At 43.5% G+C, this 20,439-nt stretch overlaps 1 protein-coding gene across 20 annotated transcripts in view; it reads left to right on the top strand.

Moving 5' to 3' along the window:
* LOC122557375 (teneurin-3) overlaps nucleotides 1-20,439 on the top strand; it is a 2,678,940-nt gene that overhangs the window by 2,111,379 nt on the left and 547,122 nt on the right. For all 20 annotated transcript variants that reach the window (XM_043705048.2, XM_043705074.2, XM_043705164.2 and 17 more), the window contains one exon: nucleotides 19,393-19,694. In XM_043705048.2, coding sequence (XP_043560983.1) covers nucleotides 19,466-19,694 — 229 coding nt within the window. In that variant the 5' untranslated portion in view covers nucleotides 19,393-19,465. The remainder of the gene's footprint in view (nucleotides 1-19,392; nucleotides 19,695-20,439) is intronic.

The raw sequence follows: 20,439 nt of genomic DNA, 5'->3' as shown, positions 1-20,439 counted from the left end.
CGGGAATTATAGTGAAGTAAATGCATATCGACCTATCTTATATAGGAAATGATGGTGTGATAAACTTTGTATCGCACTAATTATACTGCTCATTCGATAATGAACTTAAGGAATCAGTAGCCTGACATTAGAGTGAATTGTACATCAAAACATTTAATAGCACGAGAAAGAAAATTCATTTCCACAACGCAACATTTATGTACAGGACAATACCCTGACTCACAAATGTTGATCTGTTATCTAAGAAGATCTAGGGTCAAATTAGATATATGGAAAATTCCCGATTTTTTTGGCCAAAAATCAGGGATCGACTTTTATATGAGATTGGCTTTTACTTGAGTATAAACGGTATATACTCATCAAAATCATTTATTTAAATGGAAAACAACAGAGGGGATTTTGAGAGATGGGAATTACATACACTTAGAAGACAAGGAATGGTTACAGATAGTCAGCATGGCTTTATGTGTGGAAAATCACATCTCACAAACTTGATTGAGTTCTATGGAGAGCTGACCAAAAGCTAGCTGAAGGCAGAGCAGTAGACATTGTCTACATGAACTGTAGCAAGGCCACAACTTTAGGACTGCACACAGTGGGCTTTACTTTCAAAAGAAGTATTTTTCCTGTGGTCATGGAGGAATAGCAGCAGCCCATTTATCCACAGGATGTTCCCACAGACAGCAATGTGATATGGCCAGGTTGTCAACTCTTGTGATGTTACTTGAGGGGTGATTATTAGTCAGGGTGCCAGGCAGATATCTCCTGCTGTTTTTCTAAAGAGTGCCAAAGGATCCCTTCTGTCTCACTGAAAGGGCTTCAGCTAAAGGGTGAGACCTCTAACAGTGTCACTGCCTTCGTGCTGCATAGCTGGTCAGCCTTGGCTGTACTGTTAGTGGATTTGAACAACCTTCTTACTGAGAGACATATGGCATGGCATCTTTATGTTAAAGGGCAAGTGGACAATCCTACATTCAGATATTCCCAACACAATATTGCCACCGGTCAGCAAGTGTGTATGTCAATTTTATAACAATCTGACACACTGCAGTTGGCAGCAAACTCCAGAATAGAGGCAGAAATAAGCAACAAGTGGCATATCGCAGCAAAAATGATGCATTGTCTCTCCCAACTGAGGTGGCATTCTGCTTTGTTTATTCTTTCGAGAACCACCTGTAACCACAGTCTCAATGCAAAGCCATGTAAACACAGTAGTAATTTTAACATTTTCCTGTCTGCATTGGAAATGTATTAATATGTACTTTTCTTAAATACAGTTTTGAGTGGGAGCACTCTCACCCTGAGTTCAAAGATTAAGAGTTCAAGCCAGAGGTCAAAACACGTAGTGTAGCCTAACACTCACAAGACTAGGAGATATAGGTACAGAATTAGGCCATTCAGCCCATTCAATCATGGCTAATATGATTCTGAACTCCATTCTCCTGCCTTCTCCCCAACCTTCAAACCTTTAATCAAGAGCCGATCTATCTCTCTCTTAAATACACTCAATGACTTGGTCTCCACAGCCTTCAGTGACAATGAGTTGCACAGATTCACCACTCTCTGGCTGAAGAAATTCCTCTTCATCTCAGTTCTAAAGGGTTGTCCCTCAACTGTGAGGCTGTGCCTTTGGTACTAGTCTCTTCAATAAGTGGAAATGTCTTTTCTATATTGTCTCTAGACAGGCCTCTCAGTATTCTGTAAGTGTCAATCAGGTGCCCCCGCTTCTTTCGAAACTCGATTAAGTTCAGATCCAGAATCTTCAACTGCTTCTCATATGACAAGCCCTTCATTCCCTGGGATAGTTCTTGTCAATCTTCTCTGGAAGCCCTTCAATGCTGGCTGATCCTTCTTTAGATACAGAGCTAAAAACTGCTCATAATATTCCCCAAATGCGGTCTGAACAGAGCTTTATACAGCCTCAGGAGTACATCTCTCCTGTTGTATACTAGCCCTCTTGAAATACATGGTAACATTGCATTTGCCTTCCTAACTACCAACTGAACCTGCATGTTAGAGTCATAGAGACTTACAGCATAGAAACAGTCTAATCCATCCATGCCAACCAGACAGCCTAGATACATCTAGTCCCACTTGCCAGCATTTGGCCCATATCCCTCTAACCCTTCTATTTATATATCTGTTCAGAGGTATTTTAAATGCTGTAATTGTATCAGCCTCTACCACTTCCTCCAGCAAAGTCTGCTTGACGGGTTGAGGGGGTGACATACACGCACCACTCTGTGTGAAAACTTTGCCCCTTAGGTCCCTTTTAAGGTTTTCCCCCTTCACCTTAAACCCGTGCCTTCTAGTTTTGGGCATCCCCACCCTGATGAAAGGACCTTGTCTATTTATCCTATCCATGCCCCTCATGATTTTCTCAACCTATGTATGGTCACCCCTCAGCCTCTGACACTCCAGGGAAAACGCCCACAGCCTATACAGCCTCTCCCGATAGCTCAAACCCTCCAACCCTGGCAATATCCTTGTAAATCTTTTCTGAACCCTTTCAAGTTTCACAACATCCTTCCAACAGCAGGGAGACCAGTACTGCACACAGTACTCCGAAAGTAGCCGAACCAATGTCCTGTACTGCCACAACATGACCTGCCAACTCCTATACTCAAGCCACTGATCAATAAAGGCAAGAATACTAAACCATAAGAGAGTCCTGAACTGTGACTTCTATGTTCCCTTGTGCTTCAGATGACCAAAGCCTTAAACCATTGTATTTATGTTTGAGGGCCCCCAAATCGCCTAGACAATAACTTTAAATTTAGTAAGTACGAGATTAGAGGAGCACGTGCCACAATGACGGTGTGTGTACATACGTTTGCACGAGAGAGCATGTGTGTGTAACTCAGCAGACCTGGAAGCACGTGGACAGAGAAACTAAGTCAGCATTTTGAGTCCAGTATGATTCTACTTCTGACCTGCGGTAGGAGAAGGGTGCAGGAAGATCTCAGAGTAAGAGTGTGGGATGCAAGATTAGGGGAGGTGGGCTTCCACGAGCCCAAAAGGAGAATCCAGTTAAACTGAAGAAGACACATTTGTACCCATCTAGTATACTTAAAAATGGAGAATGGGTGTGTTCATCTCGAAGTATTATTGACTGTTCTGGTGTCCCAATCGTGCCTCCAATCGGTCCCAGTACATTGAGGTCACCCCCTCAACCACCACCCTTAATCCATCAGGCAGGCTCTTCCGGTTTACCAATCAGGAAAGTTGCCACTTTTCCTACCGGCTAGGAACCTGGCTAATTGGGGTGGTGGTGTGAAGAGGCCTATAGGTGATTATTAATTGGCCACTTAAGGGTTTTAATTGGTTGCAGGTCAGAAAAGTCAGCCATGGACCTTCCCACTCAGACATAATTTCAGAAACGGTAGGAAAGGGAATGGATAGCTCCGCAGTACCAATCCACCCAATTACCCCCCCCCCCATTTCCCACTGCCTCCCTGCCGTTATCTCTTGGAGGAGGCATGAAAATGAATGTAGACATAACAGATCCCATGACACCATTTCGCCCAGCAACAAGCAGGATGGTCCAAATGGCTCTGTTTTGTGCTTTATCATTCAATGAGAGCAGAGAGATAGTCTCCAGTGTCCGAGCCCAAATTGAAGCCCCACTCTTCTTAGTAGGCGTGGGAATTCCTGGATTTCAGCAGTTGGTGCTGGAGTAATCTCTGAACACATGAGACAAGCCTTTAATGTTTTCTGAGTGGTGGGAGACTGGTAGAAGCTATCCCAACCATATTTTAGAAGTTGGAAAGTTGTGGGATGTTCTGGGCAATATAACTGCTGCTTTGCTATTCGCCCAGCCTTCACAGGAAAAAACACTCTGTGTGCAACCCCTTTTCATTTCCTTGTGTTTTGACACACTCTCAGCTTTTACTGGTTTATTGATGTTGTTGTCTCCCTGGACTCCTCTTACTGTGAAGGGTTGAAGCAGTATTCCCTGGTTTGATGTGACTCTCTAGTGCTTCAGCTCATGAGCCATTATTCACATGTGAAGCTTGAGACCAAGTGCCAGCATGCTGTTCTCTCTTGGGAGCCATCCCAGTGCATCCTTCTCATGCACAGTCCTCTCTCCTGTCTACAGGAGCCATGCCACTATTGACACAGAGAACAGGAAAGGCCTGCCCATTTTTCCTCCCTCAGTCCAATGAAGGGAAAGTCACTTAGGCCATTGCAGTTCATGATTGTTTCATCAATCTTTTGAGAAGAGAAATATTCCAATGATTCACCAGCTAGTGAGTGGAAAGACTTATCCACATCCCAGTCCAAAATGGCCAACCCCATATCTTGAGACAATGTCTACACTCTCCAGCCAAGAGAACCAGTCTGTCCTATCAAACCTTTGAAGAATTTATGCATTTCAGTGAGCTCCCTTTTCTTTCAAACCGCAACAATTATGGGCCTAAATATCTAAAGATCTAACATTAGCAAGGTCTTGCCTTTGCTGTCTCCCTTGGTTACACTCGATATGTGCATATGTCAGGTGAGGAATAAGATCACCGTCCACGAAAATGGAAATGGCTGAATGACACTTTTTAGAATGATAGCTTCATAATAACCAGGTGATGAGGCACTGGAAGACAGCCGTCATTCCGTGCTGCCTTGTTATGAGTGGAATGTCCTTCATAGAGAACACTGGAGGCTATTCTTCAAGAGTGTAAGGGTCTGAAAGAGTTAATGCTGAGTGTCTTCAGCACCCCATATTATAACGGTGTTATATGGACTTGGTGGGAGAACAATTTAGAAGACCGACCATCTGGCTCTGTCTACTACTCAGTAACAATGTCTGTCACATCAGTGTATCTTGTTGCTAGTTGTTGCTATGCAATAAACAACAGCATGTTTCAGACAAGAAGCTCTTCCTGTTAGACCTGCAAGTGATTTGTTTCAACTACATTAGACCAACAAGACCCTAGAGATACCTACCAGGTAAGAGGATGGTGACAACACACCTACCTTGTAGTCAGCAGAAGAACAAAAAGCTCAGACAACATAATGGGCCAAGGCATGGATTCCTCATGCAACAGAGATTGGGTTCTTAAATATACTGAAGGCTGATTGAGATGGATATTTAATTAACAAGTGAATTAAGGGCTATGGGGAGCATTCATGAAAGTCGAGTTAAGGACACAATCAGATCAGCCGTGATCTTATTGAAAGGTGGAGCAGGCTCGATGGGCTGAATGGCCCGCCCGTGCACAATTTCATATGTACTGAAGTTTCCATGATTGAATCACCACCTCAAGGTGATGAGGAAAGGAAATTAGGGAGACAAGTAAAGATATTATAAATCATGCTAAAACTGCTTTAATAATAAACACAGTTTATCTTTGTAAAGCTGCAAGTCTCCTCAGAGCAGACTGACAGTTTTAATATTGTGGACATCTTTTGCCGATGTAGCCAGAGGCAAGTGGAAGTGGTCCCTTATAGTGCTTTAATTGACAGCATACTTGGGAATGAAGAAAACAAACAAGAAACTCCTTAAGAGATGTTTTTTTCAACAAATGGAATGATTTCAACTGAGGGTGGGATTTTTAATTTAAAACATCATAAAACCTTGATGCAGACTAAGTAAACCCTGGAAGGACACTGTAAACTATAATAAGGAAGATAAAGAAACACCTGAATTGGAAACATTGGTTATTTAGTAAAGAATTCCATTTTCTATAACACAATGATCAGTTAATGTAACGTGGATTATAAGTTAATATGATCATTTTTGTGGCAAACATCGAGGCAACAATGATTTGACATTTTCATATAGAAACGTGGTTGATACAACAGCTTAACATAGTGCTGCAGGCTACAATTCTGTTCAGTATCTTTCAATTACCTGTTCTTCTTTTAATGTTTTGTGAAGGAAACAATTACCATCGATAAAAACCTGCTCTCTCTCTCTCTCTCTCTCTCCTTCTCTAACACAGTAGCTGTGATGGTAACTTGATGCGATAAGCATTGTTCATTTGAAAGGATTTCACAGCACCCTACACCTTACTATACGTATTGAAGGATGAACTTAATGGTTGGAAGTGAACACTCTTAAGTGGTTCGGGATTGAGTGTCCATCTTCAACAGTCATCTGGCAGGTCACTCAGTTGATGAGCTAATTGCAAATCCTTGCACATTAAGTTGAAACAACTTTTGGGCAGATTCACCTCAGCTGTGAGATGTAACCACGAGTGATTTGAAAGAGGTCAATGGACTTAAACTTTCTCATTCTGACAGACAGTGGATCTCAACTCTAAGTCATGCTTACCATTTTTCCCCAAGCATCAGTTACGGTTGGATTCATGGAATCACTGACTTCTCGGGTGGTCATTTTATTTGAATGCCCATTGTTATCAGGCAAGAGTTATTGGAAATGAGTCATAGATAGAGTCTTAGAGATGTACAGCACAGAAGCAGACCCTTCGGTCCAACTCGCTCATGCCGACCAGATACCCAACCTAATCTAGTCCAACCTGCCAGAACCCGGCCCATATCCCTCCAAACCCTTCCTATTCATATACCCATCAGATGCCTTTTAAATGTTGCAATTGTACCAGCTCCACCACATCCTCTGTCAGCTCATTCCATACACGTATCACTCTCTGAATGAAAAGGTTGTCCTAAAGGTCTCTTATATATCTTTCCTGTCTCACACTAAATATATGCCCTCTAGTTCTGGACTCCCCCAGCCCAGGGAAAAAGACTTTGTCTATTTATCCTATCCATGCCCCTCATGATTTTATAAACCTCAGCCTCCAATGCTCGAAGGAAAACAGCCCCAGCTTATTCAACCTCTCCCTATAGCTCAACCGTCCAACCCTGGCACCATCCTTGTAAATCTTTTCTGAACTCTTTCAAGTTTCACAACATCCTTCTGATAGGAAGGAGACCAGAACTGCATGCAATATTCCAAAAGTGGCCTAACCAATGTCCCATATAGCCGCAACTTGACCGCCCAACTCCTGTACTCAATACTTTGACTAATAAAGGAAAGCATTTCAAACACCTTCTTCACTATCCTATCTACCTGCAACTCTACTTTCAAGGAGCTATGAACCTGCACTCCAAGGTCTCTTTGTTCAGCAACACAGCTGGCCATTAAGTGTATAAGTCCTGCAGAGATTTGCTTTCCCAAAATGCAGCACCTCGCATTTATCTAAATTAAATTCCATCTGTTACTCCTCAGCCCTATTTGATCAAGATCGTTTTGTAATCTGAGGTAACCTTCTTCACTGTCCACTACACCTCCAATTTTGGTGTCATCTGCAATCTTACTAACTATATCTCCTATGCTCAAATCCAAATCCTTTATGTAAATGACAAAAAATAGAGGGCCCAGCACCGATCTTTGTGGCACTCCACTGGTCACAGGCCTCCAGTCTGAAAAACAACCCTCCACCACTACTCTCTGTCTTCTACCTTTGAGCCAGTTCTGTATCCAAATGGCTAGTTCTTCCTGTATTCCATGAGATCTAACCTTTCCTAACCAGTCTCCCATGGGGAACCTTGTCGAACGCCTTACTGAAGTCCATATAGATCGCATATAGATCAATCCTCTTTGTTACTTCCTCAAAAAACTCAATCAAGTTTGTGAGACATGATTTCCCACGCACAAAGCCATGTTGACTATCCCCAATCAGTCCCTGCCTTTCCAAATACATGTCCATCCTGTCCCTCAGGATTCCCTCCAACAACTTGCCTACTACCAACGTCAGGCTCACCAGTCTACAGTTCCCTGGCTTGTCCTCATCACCCTTCTTAAACCATGGCACCATGTTTGCCAACCTCCAGTTTTCCTGCACCACACCTGTGACTATCGATGATACAAATATCTCAGCAAGAGGCCCAGCAATCACTTCTCTAGCTTCCCACAGAGTTCTCGGGTACACCTGATCAGGTCCTGGGGATTTATCCACTTTTATGCATTTCAAGACATCCAGCACTTCCTCCTCTGTAATATGGACATTTTTCAAGATATCACCATCTATTTCCCCATATTCCATATCTTCCATTTCTTTTTCCAATAAACACTGATGCAAAATATTCATTTAGTATCTTCCCTAACTCCTGAGCCTCCACACAAAGGTCACCTTGCTGATCTTTGAGGGGTCCTATTCTATCTCTAGTTACCCTTTTGACCTTAATGTATTTGTAAAAACCCTTTGGATTCTCCTTAACCCTATTTGCCAAAGTTATCTCACGTCCCCTTTTTGCCCTCCTTTTTTCCCTCTTAAGTATACTCCTACTGCCTTTCTCCTCTTCCAAGGATTCACTCAGTCTCTCCTGTCTGTACCTGACATATGCTTCCTTGTTCTTCTTAATCAAACCCTCAATTTCTTTCGGTGAAAGTAAGGACTGCACATGCTGGAGATCAGAGTCGAGAGTGTGGTGCTGGAAAAGTACAACAGGTCAGGCAGCATCCAAGGAGCAGGAGAATCGGCATTTCAGGCAAAAGCCTTCATCAGGAATGAGGCTGGGAGCCTCGGAGTGGAGAGACAAATGGGAAAGGCTGGTGGGTGTGGGGAATGCTGGATGATTAAAGAAATTGAGGGGGGTGGGGCTGGGGGCAGGTAGCCAAGAGTACAATACGTGGATGGAGGTGGGGGATAATGGTGATAGGTCGCAGGAGAGAGTGGAGCGGATAGGTGGGAAGGAAGGTGGACAGATGGGACAGGTTAAGAGGGCGGTGCTCAGTTGGAAGTTGGAACTGGGATAAGGTCGGCGGTGGGGGGGGGAGGGAAGTGAGAAAACCGGTGAAATCCACATTGATGCCCTGGGGTTGAAGTGTTCCGAGGCGGATGGTGAGGCGTTCGTCCTCCAGGCATCGAGTGGTGAGGGAGTGGCGATGGAGGCGGCCCAAGACCTGCATATCCTCGGCAGAGTTGGAGTCAGTGATGAAATGTTCGCCAAGGGGCAATGTGGTTGGTTGGTGCAGGTGTCCCGGAGATGTTCCCTGAAGCACTCTGCAAGTGGGCATCCTATCTCTCCAATATAGAGGAGAATGCATCAGGAGCAACGGATACAGTAAATGACATGAGTGGAATTGCAGGTGAAACTTTGATGGATGTGGAAGGCTCCTTTGACGCCTGGGATGGAGGTGAGGGGGGAGATGTGGGCGCAGGATTTGCAGTTCCTACGGTGACACGGGAAGGTTCTGGGAGGGAAGGGTGGGTTGTTGGGGGGGCGTGGACCTGACTAGGTAGCCACGGAGGGAACAGTCTTTACGGAAAGCAGGTAGGGGTGGGGAGGGAAATATATCTCTGGTGGTGGAGTCCATTTGTAGGTGGCAGAAATGGCGGAGGATGATGCGACGTATACAGAGGTTAGTGGGGTGTAAGGTGAGGACCGGGGGAATTCTGTCCTTGTTGCAGTTGGAGGGGTGGGGTTTGAGGGCGGAGGTGCAGGAAGTGGATGAGATGCGCTGGAGGGCATCATCAACCACACAGGAGGGGAAATTGCAGTCTTCAATGAAGGAGGCCATCTGGTGTGTTCAGTTTTGGAACTGATCCTCCTGGAAGCAGATGTGGCAGAGACGGAGAAATTGGGAATAAGAGGTAACAGATTTACAGGAAGCAGGGAGGGAGGAGTTGCAATCCAGGTAGCTGTAGGAGTCAGTGGGTTTGTAGAAGATGTCAGTGTTGAGTCGGTCATCGTTGATGGAGATAGAGAGTTCCAGGAAGGGGAGGGAGGTGTCAGAGATGGTCCAGGTGAATTTAAGGTTGGAGTGGAATGTATTGGTCAAGTTGACAAACTAGTCAATCTCCTTGTGGGAGCATGAAGTGGCGCCGATGCAGTCGTAAGTATAGCAGAGGAAAAGGTGGGGAGTGGTGCTGGTGTAACGGTGGAAGATAGACTGTTCCACACAGCTGACAAAGAGACAGGCATAGCTGGGGCCCCTGTGGATGCCCATGGGTATCCCTTTCATCTGGAGGAAGTTGGAGGATTCGAAGCAGAAATTATTGAGGGTGAGGCAAAGGAATTAAAAGTGTCAGTGGGAGGGTATTAATGGGGACATCGGGAGAGCAAGAAACAGAGGGCTTGGAGGCCCTGGTCATGGCGGATGGAGGTGTAGAGGGGGTGGATATCCATGGTGACAATAAGATCTTGGGGGCCAGGGAAATTAAAGTCTTGGAGGTGGAGGATGTGGGTGGTGTCACAAACGTAGATGGGGAGATCCTGGACTGGGGGCATAGAACAGTATCGAAGTATGTGGAGATGAATTCAGTGGGGCAGGAGCAGGCTGAGACGATGGGTCAGCCGGGGTTGTCAGGATGGCGGGACCCTCCAAGACCCGGCATCAATGTGGATTTCACCAGTTTCCTCATTTCCCCTCCCCGCACCTTGTCCCAGTTCTAACCTTCCAACTCGGCACCGCCCTCATGACCTGTCCCACCTGTCCATCTTCCTTCCCACCTATCCGCTCCACCCTCTTCTCTGACCATTACTCCCACCTCCATCCACCTATTTCACTCTTGGCTACCTTCCCCCCAGCCCACCCCCCTCAATTTCTTTCATCATCCAACATTACATACACCTACCAGCCTTTCCTTTCACCCTAACAGGAATATACTGTCTCTGAACTCTCATTTTCTCATTTCTGAAGGCTTCCCATTTTCCAGCCGTCCCTTTACCTGTGAACACCTGTCCCAAATCCCCTTTTGAAAGTTCTTGCCTAATACCGTCAAAATTAGCCTTCCTTCAATTTAGAACTTTGACTTTTAGATCCTGTCGATCCTTTTCCATCATTATTTTAAAGCAAATAGAATTATGGTCGTTGGCCCCAAAGTGCTCCCCCGTTGTCACCTCAGTCACCTGCCGTGCCTTATTTCCCAAGAGTAGGTCAAGTTTTGCACCTTCTCTAGTAGGTACGACCACAGACTGAATCAGAAAATTTTCTTGTACACACTTAACAAATTCCTCTCCATCTAAACCCTTAACAATATGGCAGTTCCAGTCTATGTTTGGAAAGTTAAGATCCCCTACCATAACCACCCTATTATTCTTACAGGTAACTAAGATCTCCTTACAAATTGGTTTCTCAATTTCCCGCTGACTGTTAGGAGGTCAAGAATAAAATCCCAATAAGGGGATCATCCTTTCTTATTTCTCACGCTTCCAACACAGCAATATTAGAACCTAAATCCTTACCTTCAATTTTGTTCAGAGCTTGCAAGACCTGAATTCTGCAACAGCACCCAGTCCTGTATTCTGTCCACTCCTTCAGTCCTCTCGCATTCTATATCCTTTTTTGCATCTTCCCTCCCTCTGTCGCTGCAGATTCTGGACCTCTCTGTGCCCTTTCTCCTCTACTGAAATCCTTCCACCTTCCCTCTCTCCTCCTCACAAGTTAGGCTCAGAACACAGCTTGAGTTTTTGACCATCTCCAAATTTGTTGTGATCCCCTGCCCCAGTCATTGCCCCATCCTCTGTAACACCTCTAAAGCACCTTGGGAAGTTTTTGTGGTAATGAGAGCATTGTTTAAATACAAGGCACTGTTACTGTTTCAAACTCCTGTAATTATTCCTAAACACCAGGTAGATGTGCAGGCAGAAATGTAAGTAAGAGTATATTTGGAAAGGCACAGCGTGTCAGTCTCAGATGTGAAAAGTGGAGAACCCTGATTCAAACCCAGTTTGGAGATTGAAGCTGATGTTCATGTCTACCTGTGTGGATCGGTGAGTGGGAGAAGTTGAAGGCTCATAGCGCCAATGAGCTTGTCTTTTCTGGGAATAATTGCTGAGCAACATTCCCTCTAACTCCTGACTGCTCAATATAACCTGCTTTTTGTACTGCGTGCTCCCTTTAAGATTAACTCACAGGCGCAAATGTGCTCATTTTTCAGGAAATGCTGCTTTCATGCAGTCTCTTTGCTCCCTGATTGTGATGTCGCCATGGGTCCCCACAACTCAGTCGGAATGTCGTTGTCAACTGGTTGAGCGGGTTAGAACAACAGCTATCAGTTGCATTTATAACACCTTTGACAGAATGAAATATCACCCAATGTGCTTTACAGGCACATTACTAAACAAGACCGGTCGGACTGGTGCGTGCTTTTAAAGGAGAAACTTGAAGGAAGAAAGAGAATTTTTGAGAGGGGAGAGCTTAGGCCCCAGCCACCTGAAGGCGTAGCCTCCAAAGGTGGAATGATGCAGGGCAACAATGCTCAAATGTTCAGGATTCAGTAAATGCAAATATCCCAAAGGATTGTGGACTGGAAGAGTTTACAGGGATCAGGGGTGGAGCTATGGAAACACATGAGAATTTGAAAATTGAGGGGCTACACAATTGGGAGCTAAGATAGACCAATGAGCATGGAGGCAATCAGTAAGTGGGATTAATGTCTATAAGGACATGAATAGAAGAGTTTGGAATGATCTTCAAGTCTCACACAGGGTCAACTATAATAGGCGGGCTAATGTTGCATTGACATAGTCAACTTAGAGTCAAAAAAGGCTTGAACAAGGGCTTATAGCAGTAGGCGAGCTGGCAGTGACAGGAGAAAATGCATATATGGAGTTGTCTCTGTGCATGTTCAAGATCACAGGAGCTGGTGTGTATGTGGAATGAACAGCCAGAGGAAGTAGTGGAGGCTGAAACAATTACAACATTTAGAAGGCATCTGGATAAATATGTGAATAGGAAGGGTTTGGAGAGACATAGGCCAAATGCTGGCAAATGGGACTACATTTATTTAGGATATCTGGTCGGCATGGACAAGTTGGACCGAAGGGTCTGTTTCTGTGCCATACATCTCTATGTAAATTTATACTGTTCTACAATTGTTCATAAGGTATTGCTCAGTAGGTCACAGTCTCACCTTGGAATTTGAAAGTGGTGTGTTTGAGTCCAATCCAGTAGCAATGAGGCCAGTCTTTGATAACAGTCTTTTAGATTAGACATTAAAACCAAGGTCCAGCGTTCCCTCTTAATGGACACAAAGGATGCAGTGGCACTTGCTTGAAGAAGAGAAGAGGACATTTTTCCAGCAGTTAAAACCAAATGACAGATTTTCTGGGTCATTATTACATTGCCAGCAATGGGACCTTGCAGGATATAAATTAGCTGCGTTATTTCTACATTCCATCACAAAAGTGACTGCACTTCAAAATATATTAGTGATTCCTCAAAGTTCTTTGAGACACCTAGTGGTCATGAAAGGTGCTATATAAATTTAAGTCTTTCTTTTTTCCTAAAAGGGAAAGTGACAGACATGCAGGTCATGTCTGTAGCAGATATGGAACACCCTTGAGGGAAGAGCAAAGTAGAATACTGGAAATCCAGTACTGGAATCACATTGTAAAATATTTATTATAATGGAATGAGTGATAATGCAATATGGCTGCAAGGGCAAGGAGACCATGTTTTATTAGGGATGGATTTGGAGACTGTGATGGGGGGGCACAGTAGGGAGCACTGCTTCCTCACAGCGTTAAGGGCCTAGGTTCGATTTCTGCCTCAGGTGACTGTATGGAGTTTGCACATTTTCCCTGTGCCTGTGTGGGTTTCCTCCCACTGTCCAAAGAAGTGCAGGTTAGGTGAATTGGCTACATTAAATTGCCTGTAGTATCAGGAGTAAGTTAGGGAAATAGGTCTGGATAGGTTACTCTTTGGAGGGTCGGTGTGGTCGGTGTTGGGCCAAATGTCCTTTTCCACACTGTAGGGAATCTAATCTAAACAGTGAGGATGTATCAAACTGGTTTTGCATTGAAAACAGAGGTTGCTAGAGAAACTCAGCAGGTCTGGCAACATTTGTGGAGAGAGAAAAACAAAGTTAATGCTTCATGTATAGTATGTCTCTTCTTTGGCAGTATTTTGCTTTCATCTGAGTACTTTTGATTAGTTTCTCGAAGCAATCAGAATGTGTCGTTCAGAAACAAAGAAGGTCTTCTGAGGCTCAGTAAAAGTGGCTGAGTATAATTGAATACAATTGACTTGAAGGTGTACAAGAAAAGCTTGAAAGATTTTTTTTCCATTTTATCACACTTCTCAGAAATGTCTCAAAGCATTCTACATATTTTAAGGTGAAGTGCATTGATGGTTGTCATGTAGACAGGCAGTTACTTTGCTACTGCGCTTCCGAACTTGGTTGGATAAGTTCCAGGAATTCTGACCACTTGACATCTGATCATGTGGCTTCTGCATGTGCTGTTGGATTGACTGTACAGTCCCCTGTGCAAAAGTGAAGAACTGTGGGCATTGAAAAGCTGAATAAGAACAGAAAGGCTTGAAATACATTTGTGGAAAGTGAAGCGGAGTTAACGTCTCAGGTCTGTGATCTTACACCAAAAGTGAGAAAAGTTACAAGTGTAATTTGTTTTGAGGAAATGAAAGGGTGGAATGTGAGAGGAAGAACAAAAGGGATGGTCTGAGCTTGGGTGGTATGATTAACTAACAAATGGTTTCATGTTGAAAAGCTGCAGGGAGACATAATGGAATGAAAAATTATGTATCATGGTGAGGTGTGAGTGAAAACCATCCAGATGCAAAGTAATGAAATTAATTAAAAACAGACTGAAGTAGGGCTAGAGGTTATGATCTAAAATTATTGAACCCTACATGTTGTGAAGTGTTGAAAAATGAGATGTTGTTCCTTGAGCTTGGCATTGAACATTTTTGTAACCCTGTAACAGCCAAGATCATCAAGGTCAAAGTGGAATCAGATGGACAGACAGCAGGAAGCTCAGCGGTCATTTGTGTAGACTGAGCAGAGGTGTTCCTCAAGGTGGTCACCCAATCTGTGCTTGTTCGACACAACACAGTGGGTACGACATAGTGAGCAGCAGGTGCACTCAAGTAGATTGAAAGAAGGTGCAATTAAATTGCTGATTCACTTGAAAGGATTGCTTGGGGTCTTGGGCTGTGAGAAAGGAGAGTGGAATCTCTTGCTATCAGAAAAGGAGTGGGTGTTGAGGCTGATTGACAGATGGACCATGATTTTGTGCTGAACAATGGTTCCTTCAGCATACTGGAAGGAGAGTGGACCAACAGACATGTTTGGTGCTAGCATCAGATTTGAGGTGATGGAACTGGGACAGTCATTGGTTACAGAGGCTGGCGAGGTGGAATGTGAGGACAACAGGAACTCGTGGGGGAGTGGCCCAGCAGGAGTGCGGGTCTTGATTTTAAGCTTTATTCATCTCAATCTTCCAATCCTTGAGCAAATTATGCTTTTTGGCAGGAAACACAGAAGACAATCTGCTTTCAGACCTTTCCAAGATTAGTTTATGTTGACATCCTCTTATCTTCCATTCTTTGATAGTTGCCTCCACAGGCTGTTTTCTTAGTTGAGTACTCAAGGGTGTGTATGATTAGTCTGCAAGTAGGACAAATGCAGATTGCTCACTTAAAAGTGTCATTAGATGCAGATTTAAGTTGATGTTGAATCAAACTCTTTCTTAGATAATGGATTCAATAAGCCGTTCCATAAGTATTTTCTCAGTGAATTTTATGATCAATGTTTTGTCTGACTTGAAGGCTTCATCACAGCTATAATTAATTCTCAAAGATGCCAAGTGTTGCCTGTAATTAAGTCTCTGGGAAAAATGAAATGCTAGCAGTGAAATTGTTTAAAACAAATCTGGCTTTGTGGTGCTGTATTCATTTCCTGCCCATGAAGAATCCTGTCACTGCTCTATACTTGACCAATTGTTTTATGCCTCTGTACCACTATTACACACAGCTGATAAATTTTCACTCTTTTTGTTGGTGTATCCCTGGGAAAACATGACTCTATCTATCAGATGCAAAATTAAGTTGTGTTTTTCGGCAAATGGTTGACTCAACTAAATTCTCAGACAATGCGTCAAAAAGCTGTGTCTCTCAGTTTAAGGCTTGAATTGCAAACTTTTTATTAACTGGTACCTATGGGACCAGGAGAGGGCCAGTTGATCAAATATTCCAAATAATCAAGAGGTCCACGTAATCAATGTAAAAACACACAAAAAGTAACAGAAACATAGGCTGGGGGTATACACATTACTGTTATACTTAATTTAAAGCATAAATCACTTAAGTAATAATGCCACCTTGCCTTAAATAAAACTTATTGGCAGAGAGTCTTCTCACACACACCCTCAACTGACTATATCGCAGAGATCACGGTAATTTGAGGAGAAATTGACTTGAAATTAAATTAGCTGTTGATATTTCATGTGACCATTTGATTGAACAAGAATATTTACATTGAGGTAAATGAATTTTGAAAAACTATAAGAATTAGTTTTGCGGTTATTGAAGTTTATAATCTTTGCCGCTTTATCAAAGGTGCTGCTTCATAAGGTCATGATTTGGAGATATCGATGTTGGACTGGGGTGTACAAAGTTAAAAATCACACAACACCAGGTTATAGTCCAACAGGTTTAATTGGAAGCACACTAGCTTTTGGAGAGACGCTCCCAAAGCTAGTGTGCTTCCAATTAAACCTGTTGGACTATAACCTGGTGTTGTGTGATTTTTAGCTTCATAAGGTGTTGGTGTAAAGTCTGCCATGCTAATACGTTTAAGGGAACTGTACATGTGGGCCGGATCTTCGGGTCTCTGAATGTTTCACCCTCTGAGGTACAATTTCTCTGCTTCCTGTGAATCTGTGAATATGGCTAAACTCTGATCGCGAGGCATTGGACAGTTTGTGGTACTAAGCTGAATGGAACCCATGCGCATACCCAAGGAGTGACACATCTCGCATAAGTCGAACTGACACCAAGACTATACTTTACCTTCTGAATATGCCACTTTGATCTTAAAACCCACTCAACCACCTGATTAACCCCTGACATCCTGACCACCCAACTAAACCCCAATTGGACCTGACTCCACTCCTCAACCTGACTGCATCACAACCTGACCTGGCTATCCCTTGACCTGACCACCTTCCCTGACCACCTGATTATCCCAAATATATCACCTCACCCTCCCACCAACATACCCACTCACCTCACCCCCCAACCTCTCTCACACACCCATATCACCTACCCACTATTCACACACCCTACCAGCCTATCCATCTATCCCCTTACCTAACCCACCCATCCATGCACTCAACCGTTCACTGACCTTGAAAGGCTGTACACTGAAACTTTCCACCCAACATCTCATGCCATATAAAGGGTCCGCATTCTGTCTTTTCCAAACTCTACTTCATTAACATAAGTCCATTAACATAGGCCCCTCGAGCCTGCTCCATCATTCAATAAGATCAAGTCTGATCTGACATTCCTCACATCCACTTTCCCGCCCTTTCCCTGTAACCCTGATCCAGAATCTATCTATATCTCAGCCTTAAATATACACAAATATCTCCACAGCCCTCTGTGACAAGGATTTCCAAAGACTCACAACTGTCTGAGAGAAGAAATTCCTCCTCCTCTCTATTCTGAGCCTATGCCCTCTGATCCTAGACCCTTTCGTGAGGGGAAACGTCCTTTCAGCAATTACCCTACCATGATCCTTAAGATTCCTGATATGTTTCAATGAGACCTCTTTCTTCTAAGCTCCAGTGAGTACAGTCCTAACCTGTTTAGCCTTTGCTTTTAAGTCAATTCCTCCATAGCAGGGATTACATTCATCCTGGTGCACCAATAGAGCTCCCCTTGGAAGTTACACTGTGAATTTGTGGGAAAGCCAGGCTCAGAGGTTTCCCAGAAAGTGCAGACCAGGTTGGATTCAGGGAATTTATGAGCATAGTAGCAATCCAGTGACTACTGTTGCTTTTTTGAAGATCCAGAACACTGTTGTATCTATAGTGATTGTAATGAGGCCAGCCAGGTGGACCTCATAGAATATGAGTTCCCAGAGTGGGGCTGTCAATCCAGTTCAATCAAGGAGCCCTGGCTGACAGATAAAAACAGGAGTGTCAGAGATTCGGTTCACTCTGGGTCAGTGCCATGTTCATGTCAAGTACAATGTACAATGCAATGTAAATAAAGGGTGACTCGGTGACAGGGTACTGACTACTGTGGAGTTATTTCAGTGTCATCATAGGTAGCTCTGCACTTCCATTGTGACGACTTCACAATTAACAATATTGAACTTTATCTGCCATTCATTGGCCCAGTTAAAAGATAATTATTAAAATAATTCCATTACTCCCTGCTCATGGCAGCTGGTGGAATTTATTGATCAGTTTTCTGGCTTGTGTTGCCCTCTCTCCTGTTACTATTGATTCGTCATCCAAAATGTTATCAAATTTGTCTTGAAATTCCAAAATGTATCAGTTGGGCAGATAAGGTCACAACATATCACAAATGACAATGCAATTAGGTCAACAAAGACAGACGGATGGAAGCCAGTAGTAGTAGCAATGTGGGTAAGGAAAATTGTTCAAATTTCTACTTAGTTAATAAAACATGTTGTACCATTTCAGATGGTGTATCCTTGATGGTTTTATGTCAGGTTAGTGATGTCAGTGGCAACTGAGCAGCCTTTATCAACAACATGCAGACTTAAAGCACATGAGCCTGGGAACTCTGACAGAAATGTCAGCCCAGATTTTCAGGGGATTATTAAATACATGACCTTGTTTACTTTTACAAGCAAGCCTGCTCAAGTAGCTTCCAAAAGCAGTTTGTCTTTTAACATCATGTCTTGGATAACCATCCAGCCACACACATTATCAGTCAGCATTACTGTTGCACCCATACAGACTTCCATAATAGTTCAGCTACCCCCATTATGAAAGAGGATGCCGTGTGGAGGTGGGACAGTGTAAATAAGAGGGTAGATAATTTCTAATAAATTTGATCACATCAGCTTTGTAATGGTACTGGACTTTGTTAATCAAATTCCAAGACTGTCCCACAATTCACAATCTCTGAAACGCAGAGGTGTTCGTGTGAGGTGAGCACTTTTATTTTGATTCTGGTGTGAGCAAGCGCATTTTTGAATGACAGCTGTGAAGCCAACTTAATTTGATAACTGCTGTCATGGAAACGGTACTAAACCTGCTCCATTGGAGCCAAGCCAACACAGGAGCTGAGGCCCATCTTTCCCTCTCTCTATGACTTGCCATTGTAGTCTCCATATTAATGGAAGTGGTCTGTTTCACTTGTTAATCTTTTCACCTGCGTCGTCTTTCCTTATTTTCATTGCATTTTTCAGCTGCTACCAAAGTAAACACGGAGAAGGAAGCAAAAGCTGTGGTTAATCTGTTAACTATCTCAGGGATGTACTTTGCAGGTGATGTTGCAGTCTTGGGGAAATTTAAATGGAAAGAAAATAGATCCATAGTTGTCACATTTCACTGAATCATTTTTTGAGATAATGCTTTCTTAATAACTCTTCTAGTAAATATGTGGACTCTGAGCAACATCAAGAAAAAGTCATGTAAAAGTGAGGAAAGGCAACAGGGATTTGCTGTCTTTTTGATCACATTTGATTTTGTCTCGTGCAGGTCTTGCTGAGCTGAGCACCGAGGGGAGATTAGAGTGAGACAAGGGGAAGCTTGGACACATAATGCCTGAAGTATGGATGTGAAAGAACGCAGGCCTTACTGTTCCCTGACAAAAAACAGGCGGGATAAGGAGCGTCGCTTCACAAGCTCATCAGTGGACAACGACGATTGCCGAGTACCCACACAGAAATCCTACAGCTCCAGCGAAACACTTAAAGCGTATGATCACGATACAAGACTTCTGTATGGAAACAGGGTCAAAGACTTGGTTCACAGGGAGGCTGATGAGTACACAAGACCAGGTAAAAATAAAACTTCACTTTACGTTGCATGACTCTTCACACCTGTGTGTTTTTGATAATCCAGTGGCTATGTTACTGGCCCGAGCAACTCACGAGGTTAACAATTTAATGCCCACCCTGACAATTTTGTCAATTACACTGGATTAAATTGGCCACCTTCCACTGTGGAAAATGGCCATTAAAGCTGCATAACCATTCATCTGTTCAGTGAAGCAATCCTGTTGCAACTAGTGAGTTGGGCCCATGTGTGACTCCAAGCCCACAATGTACAATTGACTGGTCATGACCACAGGCCAATAAAATGGGCATTAATACCAGCTCAGAACTGTTCTCATTTCCCAGAAACAGGAGATCTCATGTACCTCATTGATGCACTTGCTTCTTATGGGAATGATGGGGCACTTTTTGCTGCAACCATCTGCCATTGAGGCAACATGCTAATAAGGTACTGTTTACAATTTCAGAAAACAAAAGCCCTCTTCACAACAACTCCCAGGAAGATGAGCTGCAATGAGTGAAAGTTGTAGCTATAAAAAGGCAAGCATTTCCAAAGATGCCAAGCTCACCAAGACAGCAGACTCAAGCTAAGATGTGAGATGAGTGAAGTGCCAGAGTGAATCTACTGCAGTAGTTTATATAGATTGTAACATATCACCCACCAGCTATCCTCATCTAGCTTGGAATCCTACGATAGTAGCCTGAACCTCGAACTTTTATGGGAGTAGAAACATACCTTGTTGGGCAA

This window comes from Chiloscyllium plagiosum, unplaced genomic scaffold, assembly GCF_037043375.1.
Source record: "Chiloscyllium plagiosum isolate Xiang-an unplaced genomic scaffold, Cpla_swu_hap1 HiC_scaffold_2, whole genome shotgun sequence".
NCBI classification, from domain to species: domain Eukaryota; kingdom Metazoa; phylum Chordata; class Chondrichthyes; order Orectolobiformes; family Hemiscylliidae; genus Chiloscyllium; species Chiloscyllium plagiosum.
Note: the sequence above shows the minus strand (reverse complement) of the source record. Positions and strands in the feature narration are given on the sequence as shown.